At 30.4% G+C, this 10,497-nt stretch overlaps 1 protein-coding gene across 1 annotated transcript; it reads left to right on the plus strand.

Annotated features, from left to right (window-relative positions):
- The first annotated feature begins 6,574 nt into the window (after window positions 1–6,574).
- Window positions 6,575–9,767, plus strand: LOC127255312 (transcription factor PRE3-like). The gene is made up of 2 exons (XM_051280799.1): window positions 6,575–6,782; window positions 9,460–9,767. Exons 1-2 carry the CDS (start codon window positions 6,627–6,629, stop codon window positions 9,691–9,693), a joined length of 390 nt encoding a protein of 129 aa, XP_051136756.1. The 5' UTR covers window positions 6,575–6,626; the 3' UTR covers window positions 9,694–9,767.
- The last annotated feature ends 730 nt before the right edge of the window (window positions 9,768–10,497 follow it).

Genomic DNA, 10,497 nt, shown 5'->3' on the forward strand with positions numbered 1-10,497 from the left:
TGATTTTGAACATTCTAAGTGTTATGTTATTGTCGGATCGGATTGTGCATGTGATTTCAGATAGTGATTCTTATACATATACTGAATATGTTTTCATTTATGAACTCGGATTCTTAAGCATGAACTCGAGTTAAAATTTTGAAAACAAATATTTTTTGGTGACTTGCATGTCATCATATAACATTAACATTACGTGCCCAAATACATACTGTTTCATCATTTCATAAAACATTTTTACAAAACATTTACAAAATAATCTGCTTTGATCTATTTTCACAGTTATAGTAACCTTTAGAAACTTACAAAAGTTTTATCATTCACATATTGTTATCTCTAATAACCTAGGTCATACATAACCTTTTCAATTCCATTGGCAGCCCTTTTTTCTATTAGATATTGAATGCATTCATGCACTAGTTACATTGAAATAATTAGTTGATTAAGAAGATTCCCAACTCTCAACAAGCTCTATTTTTTCAAATGCGGGAGCTTGTAAGAGTTTCCTCCTTTTACTTTCATTACCTCAATCATGCAATTTTATAAACTTAAAAATACTTTATTTAAACATTGTGGTGTCAATTATTTGAAGCTAGAATCCATAGCATCCAGTAGTTCGGTGACACTTTTGCATGATTTTTCAGTTTGCAAGCTTTGAATTGCACGAAACCATCATAGATCGTTTACATTCATGTCTGGAGAGTTTGGTGGTTGTTGGATAAGAACTATGTTGAAACCATATGTATTTTCCGCACGAACAAAGTCTGCATCATCACCTTTAATATGTGGTTTTGCATTGTCTTGTTGTATCAATATGCGTTTTGAAAAATTAGGTGGCCATTCTCTTTTATGGCTGGGATAATCTGCATGTAGAAAATAGACACATAAATTGCATACATAAGCCTGCATACATTTTGTTATTTTGGAATGCAACAATGAATTAGAGAAACCGATTATCTTCTATTATAATTAAGAGAATAGAAGACATCAACACTATGTTTTCTCACATTTTATATCTCCTATGTTGAAAAATAAAGTTTACCTGGTTAATTAAACAACTTTTGGTAACCTGCTTTGTCACGGATTGAACTGGTTTAGTCTCTAAAGTGTCGACCACTCGATTTTTGCTTGATCTTTTGGCCGGAACTTGTTCTGTGAATGAAAAAATTCCTATTTTCTCATCAAACAATAAATTCCTATCTTGATCCCATATAGGGCGTGAAACAACATACATGAACATTACTTTTGTAATGAATTTTTTGCTTTTGTTTTATAGGAGTCAAGTAATATCGATATGTGACATTTGTCATATAGAACCATTTCTCATCAATGTGTACTACATTATGCATATTTTGAAAAGATGCATTTTCAATACACCTATGAACATCTAATGCTTGTATTAATAAGACAACCTTGCGAGTTTGTTAGCATCAGTCAACTCTGGCCTGATTGCACTTGTATGCGGCCTAATATGCTTTTTTTTTTATCCATCCGTAGACAGTTGATTTCGATGTTTGTAGGCCATTTGCCATATTTCTAATAGAAGATCTTTGTATCAACGGTAAACTTTCTTTTTCATTCAAATTTGGTGTCATCTTATCTTTTCGGACCACATATTTCTTCATGTTTATACTAATAGTCTCACCTTTTTGAATTTGCTCTTTTGCAGCTTTCCAATGTCTTCGCACTGTCTGTACAGAACAATTGAATAATTTTGTTGTTTATGTGACTCTTCCCTTGTCCAACTCCAATCATTCGTTGCATGTTCCGAACAGAGATTAAACAATCTTGTTCAATTCTGCAATAGTAAGAACTTTTTTGGTTATTGAGATAAGATGTGGTGTTTAGTGATTTAATGTGGCTTGATTATGTGAAAGTAAAAATGGTGTGAACATACTGATTGTTGTATTTATTAGTTTTTGATTTAGGCAATATTTGACACGGATTGGAGAGAAATTTTCAGCTTGTTTTGTCATGGTTTTGAGGGAATATTTTATCCTAAAATTTGGCATGTTTAATGTATTGAAACAGATTGTGTGTGTTTAGGGTATGTAAATGTATAAGTGTATTGATTTTGATTAGACTGTTGTCTTTTTACTTTTGGACTGCACAACCCACGTGGGCCTCTTTAATTTTCATATGTAATTTATATATATTTTTTAATACATCGCTTAATAATATAATTACACTAACTAATTATTCCTACATAAATTCCCGTGTCTACAGGAACATGGACACATTTTCTGGGACGGAGGGAGTATTATTTTTAATATTAATAACACGATTCTCTATTCTTAACATAAAAAAATATATTAATCCAAAGTTAATCTACAATATAATACATCATGTCCTATTATTAATTCACTTAATTTTGGTAAAATTAATATTATGGTTAGATGTTTGTTCCCTACTCAATTTTAACGATACAATTCCAATATATATTTTATTCTTTAATAAAAAAGTATTATTTAATACTATTTTCGTCCGTAGAATTTATTCTCATTTTTTTAGTCCGTCATATAAATTTATTCCATTACTAATTTTGGCAAAGTAAAAAAATCAATATTTAATTATTACCCTTAGTTCAACACTTATTTAAAACAAATACCACTAACTTTATTACACACTCTCTCTTCATTTACTTTACTTTCTAACTAAATTTCTAAAAATACCCTAAACTAAATTTTTTCAATAAATTATTTATTTTTCTTAATTTTCATAGAGGACCAAATTTATTTGAAGAGTTGAACTGAATTTAGAAAACCAAACACATAGAGCTTGTTTCAAGCCATAGAAAGCACGCCGCAACTTACAGATTTTAGAAGAAAAAGAAAAATTTAAAGGCAATTCCATATAAATATCATCAGATAGATCACCATGGAGAAAGACATGCTTGACGTCCAATTGCGAGAGAGACCACTTACGAATAATTGCAATTGCAATTAAACAGCGAACCGAGGTAAGACGTGCCACCAGAGCAAAGGTCATCGTAATCAATGTCATATTCGTGTGAGTAGGCTTTCGCAATTAAACGAGTTTTTAACGCTCAACTGACCCATCAGACTTAGTTTTAATCTTAAAAACACATTTGCACCCAATAGGTGTTTTTATCTAGAGGTAAGTCAACTAACTTCAGACATCGCTTGTCGCTACAACGGATTAGAATTTGCTTCATGAAATGACCTGGGCTCATGTAGAGATAGGATAGTAGAAAAATAATGATAATCACGCAAATGAGTAGGTGGATAACTTACTCGATGTGATCGACGAGGTATGACAGGTCCAGGCACCGCAGTAGGATCAACATCTGGAGACGAGGTCGGAGGTGGATCATAAGTCTTAATTGGAACAAGATCTAGAGGTGGAGATGGAGTCCTAGGATAATAAGAGAACAAAGAAGGACATGACAACATGAATGAAAATAAACCAGAAATAGATTAAATATGAAATTTAGACAGGATGGAAAACATTACACTCTTCTAAAAGGTAACACAACGAGATATACACAACCGTTTAGAGATCGAATCCAAAAGTCTATAACCTTTATGCTCTATCTCATAACCAAGAAGACAACATGAATGCCCACGAGGTTCTAATTTAGAACGTTCATGAAGGGATAAGAACGAAACCGATATAACCGAAGAAACGAATGATACTATAATCGGGTGGCTGACCATATAGACATTCAAAATGAGTACTATTATGGAGGACAAATGATGAAATATGATTTGTGGTATAGACAACAATAAGGGCAACTTACCCAAAAACCTATCAGGACAAAAGGCAAATAAAAGAGACGCACATACAATATTTATAATATGACGATGTTTGCGCTTAACGTGATCATTTTGTTGAGAGGTGTATGGACATGAACGTTGAATCAATATACCTTGATCAGAGAGAAAGCTTAACAAGGTAGAATATCTATACTCAAGGCATTATCAGTACAAATGATCTGTATGGAGCAGGAAAACTCAAGTTTAATTATTTGAGAAAATTGAGTGTATATTTGAGATGATTCTGAGCGGTATTTCAAAAAATATATCCATGTAAAATGGGATTAATCATCTCTAAATATGATATAATAATGATACTCACTCATAGAGACAACAAGAGAAGGATCACAAATATCAGAATGAACTAGAGAAATCGTTTACTTGCGATCGACATATTTTTTGAAAAAGATAAGGTTGGTAGTTTTCCCAAATAACAGTGTAAGCAATCAAATTATTCAAAATTAGTAGAACCCAAATGAGTCTTACTAACAAGAGACTTAATTTTAGAGTAAAATACATGACCAAGACGAATGTGCCACTGAAGACTAAGGGAAGAAATGGCGGTAAAGGGGTATGAGTAGAACAGAAAAATTATGGAGAGAGATTTTCAAAGACTATACCTCAAATAGTCAACCCAGCTTTCGAACTGTCCTAAAAATTTGACCCGTATGTTGATCATGAACCTGCACATCTGAAAAGGAGAAAGTAACAGTAACTCCCTAGTTTATTAATTGGCTAACTGATATAAGATTTAGAGTCAACTGAGGAATGCAGTAAGTATTTGGTAGATATATAGATTGTAGACATACATATCTTGAATGAGTGATATCCATGCAGCTTCCATTAGCAATTTTTATAGGCGATAAAGAAGACACGTGATATGCATCGGTCAAGAGACCAAGTGTAGGTTTCATATGATTATAACAATTAGAATTAAAATACCACTTAGAACTACATGAATTGGCCATGACATGAGAGGAACGAGAGGCAAAAACTTATGCATGAGAGTTACAATATTTTGAATGATTGCAGATGCATACTGATAAGACGATTGAATATTTTACGCATTTTGAGGTGGTCTAACACGAAAATTCTGAATGACATGATTTTGACAATATCAATAGTGACACTCTACCGCCATAATACGATTACCGGCATATTAAAGAAACATGATAGAAAAAATTAAAAAATAAAACTGTCACAAAAATAAAATTGGATCACACCACGACGTAGAGGACGAAGAGATGAGGCGAAAGACGAAAAACGACGACGATTATTGTCGGGGTTGACTCTCACGTGCCGGTCAAAGTTCCGACGGCATGAGAGTTGACTAGCACGTGTGACCTACAGGCGCCACCGATCGGCGGGATTTGTCCGGCGAAGGGTCGCTGGACGACGGGGAATACGATGGTGCCGGAGGTGAGAATAGATGATCACTGGAAGTTGATGAACAAGATTTCGATCTAGTAGCTCTAATACGTGTGAAATTTTAGAAAGAAAATAATTAATTGCATTGATAATATAGTCGGGACCTATTTATAGACATAGTCCAAAACGGATAAAAACAAACAATAAAATAAAAAAATCAATAATAAATATTCTAACAATTTTATACGATTTTCAATAACAATATACTATTTTTTTTTTACAAAATATCATATTAAAATATTATTTAAATCAGAATTTAAATTACCACTCAAATTTCAAATCAAAGCCAAATAAATTCATTTTTTTTACTATTTCCTAATTTTGATAACTCCAAAACTCTCAAATTGTTTTCCTAAATTTATAGATCAATTTTGAGAGAGTTGCAGCCGCATAAAATAAAACTCTTCCGGAGTTGGAAGTAAAATTTGTTTGTTTATTATTATTAGGGAAAATATCAGTTTTTTGTCCGAATATAGCCAAAATTTATTAATTTTGGTCTCAATATAAAAATCTTATCAATTTTGGTCTCAATATAACCAAAACTCAATCATTTTTTGTCCCAATATAAATTTTTTATCAATTTTAGTCCCAATATAACCAAAACTCATCATTTTTTGTCCCAATATAATCGAACCTTATATTTTTTTGTCCCAATATAATCAAACTTTATCTTTTTTTGGTCCCACACCGTCAACAAACCGACGGAAAATGCTGACGTTAAAAGAAATCAAACCTTATATTTATATTTGAAGAAATTGCACAAATTTTCAGTCGGTTTGTTGACGGTGGGACCAAAAAAGATAAGGTTTGATTATATTGGGATAAAAAATGATGAGTTTTAGTTATATTATAACTAAAATTGATAAAAAAAAAAAAATTATATTATGACAAAACATGATGAGTTTTGGTTATGTTGGGACCAAAATTGATAAGATTTTTATATTTGGACCAAAATTGATGAATTTTAGTTATATTTGGATCAAAAATATTTTTTCCATTATTATTATTATTATATTATTATTATTATTATTATTATTTCTAAGCATATTCTGCACTATTCAATTTGTATGATTTTTTTTAAATAAAAAGTATTTTTTTTCTCGTAACAATATAAAATCAAATTACTATTTCAACAAATTTTTAAATACCCTAATATTTAACCAAAACTTTTTAAAGAGAGATAGGGAAAATGACAAAAAAAAAATAATAGCTCCAATAATAAAAGACTAAGTGTTAGGAAAACGGGGCCCTGCCCATATTAAATTTTCCTTTAATTGCTACCGTTGGCAACCCTTTGTTGTTTCTTTTTCTTTTCCTTTTTTTAAAAAAAAAAAAAAGAAATTCAGCATTGTTTCCTTTTTAAAGAACCTCAGTCCCTCAGTACACTCTGTAAAATGTATATCTGCATTTCTCTGTGTGTATGTGATGTCAAACAGAAGATCTTTGTCGTCGTCGTCGTCGCCGTCGTCGTCGTCGCCGTCGTCGTATTCATCGAGACTTACAAAGCAGGAGATCAATGATCTCATCTTGAAGCTGCAGCCATTTTTGCCTAATCTTGGTTCAAGCTACAATGGCATTAGGGTAAGGTTTGAACTTTACTAGCAAGAGATTGTGAGACTGTGTTTGGATCTATTTCTATCGCTTTGGTTTGAAAAAAATTGATTTAGGGTTTGTATTTAAATAATGTTTTATGAGAAGAAAATTCAAAAAATGCCGAGTTTAAATAATAAAAATTTAAAAAAACGTTGTTAAAGAGTATATATTTTTTATTTTGAGATATATGCCATATATATATAATAGTAGTTACGATTTTAATTATGGTTAATCAACACGTCATAAAAGTGCACCCAATTACATATATAAAATTGCATGTTAAATAATACAATGACCGGCAAGACATAATAATGATAATAATATCCGATCAAAAAAATAAAATAATAATAATAATAATAATAATAATAATAATAATAATGATATATGATATGTTATCATTAATTTCAGAGTAAACTGTTTTTTAGTCCCGTAACTGGACCTCCTTATTATTTTAGTCCCGTAAGTGGAGCCTGTCGCAAATTAGTCCCATAAATGAAAATTTTTTGTTGTTTTAGTCCTCCGGCGCCGGAGACACCCACGTGGCTCGCCGGAGGTGACGTGTCCGCCAGGTGTCGCTGACCTGGCAGGACACCTGGCGGACAGCTCAGCGACACCTGGCGGACACGTGGATTAATATTTTTTTTTTATTTTTTTAATTTATTTTTAATTTTATTTGCATCGTTTTCTTTTTTTTATTTGGTCCAATAAAAAAAATTAAAAAAAAAATATTTATCCACGTGTCCGCCAGGTGTCGCTAACTTGGCGGGACACCTGGCGGACACGTCACCTCTGACGAGCCACGCGGGCGTCTCCAGTGTCGGAGGACTAAAACAGCGAAAATTTTTCACTTATGGGACTAGTTTGCGACAGGCTCCACTTACGGGACTAAAATGATAAGGGAGTCCAGTTTCGGGACTAAAAAAAACAGTTTACCCTTAATTTTAGTACATGTCATATGGTAGAAGCGGCTCTTAGTAACAACATAATGATTCTACGGGCTCTTAGTAACAACATAATGAATAAATGTTCATGACCCTTAATTAATAGATGATTCATATTTTAAAATATTATTCATTATTATTTTTAAATTTTAAAATTAAACTTTAACTTGTAATTTATATTTTTCTTCTTTATAATTATCTAATTTAATTTTAAAATGAAATTTTAAATTCTAATTATATATATATATATATATTTATCTTTCTTTTTAACCATATTTCACCTCATCTTTTCAAATTCAACCATAGTCTACACCATGATTATTACCATTATTCAATACTCTTTATTCCGGATGATATCATCTCAAAATTCTAATTATGATCAATATTTAATACAGACACCATGATTGTAATACCATATTAACAAGATCCGAACTTTATCTTAGAACTAACTAATATTAAGGGTATGTTTGGTATAAATGAATGAACGTGAGTGATAGAAATTTTAGAATGATCATATTGATCATCAAAATAAGGAGTCTATATATAGGTAATACAAAACCGACTCGATAGACTCAAATATAAGTAATCTAATATATGAATAAGATCAAATCTAAATATAAATCTACTAAATCTAAAACTGAATATTTAAAATATCTCATAATGAGAAATGAATATAGTTTCATTTATTTTGTTTGATTGAATCAAACAATTGACAGTTGAAAATCAAATAATTTCTTATCCTCTAATTTCATTTATTTGTTATTTGTAGGGAAAGACAAAGAATTGAAATTTAAAAGTATTATCTTTTTTTTGACTATTTAACTTTTACAATTTTTTTTATAAAAATAAATTATTTTAGTTATAACACATCCCATTTAAATTACTATTCAAATAAAATATCATTAGTTAAATATAAAAAATATATATTTATTGTAACATTTATTATTCGATTCATTATCTCATTTTTATATCAATTATTTAATCAATATATCGTTTCCTCCCAAAGCTATCTAATATTTTCAGCATTTGTCTAGCAATTTATTGTTTCCAAATGATGTCTCTATTCTTACTTTGTTTCTTTCGACATAATTAACTTCCATCAATATAATTAGGGTTTGTAGGATCGTAACAATATAGTCTAGAGCCGGCAATGGGTCGATTCGTGTCGGGTTGAATACTTTGAACGGGTTAAATTACTTAACCCTAACCTGACCCGTTTATTATCGTGTCGGGTTCGGGTTGACTCGTGTTGACCCTTACATAATTAAGTCTAATTTCTTGATTCAAATTAAATAATTTGTTATTTTGTTGTCGTGTTATGTTAGTTTTTATTGGTTTGAGCGTAAATTAGGTTGAATTATTTAAAATTGAACTTAGTTTAAATTAATTTATGATTATTTTATTATATATAATAAATATATTAATCAATATTAATATATTATAACCATGTTGTCGTGTCGGGTTCGAATTGAGAGCCTCAACCCTAATCCGATCCGTTTATTATCGTGTCGGCTTCGTGTCAACCCGTATACATAATCAGATTGAAATATTTGACCCAAACCCAATTATTTTGTGTCAGGTCAATTTTTACCGGCTCTAATATAATTAACTAATTAATTTGTGCATGCTCTGGTGATATATAAAAATCATTATTAGTTTTTTCAAAAACTAAATACGTACATGTTATATGTATATATATATATTATTTCACGATTGATTCATAGGAATCATCAGAATCAGAATGTGCAGAATCTGCATGGAAGGTGTTGAGAGAGACGTGCAATTATATAGAGAAACTGCAGAAAGAAGTAGATGGTCTGAGTGAGAGGTTGTCTCAACTTCTTGCTTCAGGAAACATCACTGCCATTGAAGATGAAGAGATTACTACATTCACTACACTTCTGTACAGCAGTGAACCACCCCACCCCACACCACCCCACCCCCCAACTGAGCAATAATTAAGAAGAGCTGTACGGATTTTGTGCGAAGATAATGATAATAATAATAAGAGTCTCCCTAAATATTAGTGTGTTTGTTTGGGGGAGTTGATTAGATTTCCACTATTATCTCTTTTTTTTTTCTAAAAAATATCAAATCAAACATCTATTTTTCATTTTTTATATTATACTAAAAATCAGTTTTTATATTCAAAACATCACATCAACACCTATTTATATCACATCATACAACTATTCAAATTCAAAAAATTTACTATTCAAATCCCAATTTAAAATCCAAACCCCCAAACAAACACACCAATACTCCCTCCGTCCCGGTCAAGATGACACATTTGTTTAAAGACATGGTATTTTATGTAGTGTAGATTAATAAGTTATTGATAATAAATTATGATATTATTTTTATATGAGTAGTATTGTTGAAATTTTAAATATTTTTACCATTATGTATCAATAAAATATATACAATATGGATATATTTTATAGAGAATAAAATTTTATATAATACAAATAAATAAAAAAAATTTATTTATTTATTTATAATTAACTTAAAACTAATTTAATTAAAAATAAGAAGTTTTAAATATAGATAAAAATATTTATATATTGAGGAGAGAGATAGAAATAAATGAGTTTTAAATGAGTCCTAAGTGTAAGAGGTTAGAAATTTAATTAAATTGATTTATATTTGTTAAATATGTTTAAGATGAATAAATTTACTAAAAATAGAAAAAGATCATCTTTAATGGAACGGAAAAAAAGAAAAATGGATCATCTGTTGATTCCCTGACTATAACTATCATA

The sequence above is a fragment of the Andrographis paniculata genome, unplaced genomic scaffold (assembly GCF_009805555.1).
Source record: "Andrographis paniculata isolate CXL003 unplaced genomic scaffold, ASM980555v1 Contig53END, whole genome shotgun sequence".
NCBI lineage: Eukaryota > Viridiplantae > Streptophyta > Magnoliopsida > Lamiales > Acanthaceae > Andrographis > Andrographis paniculata.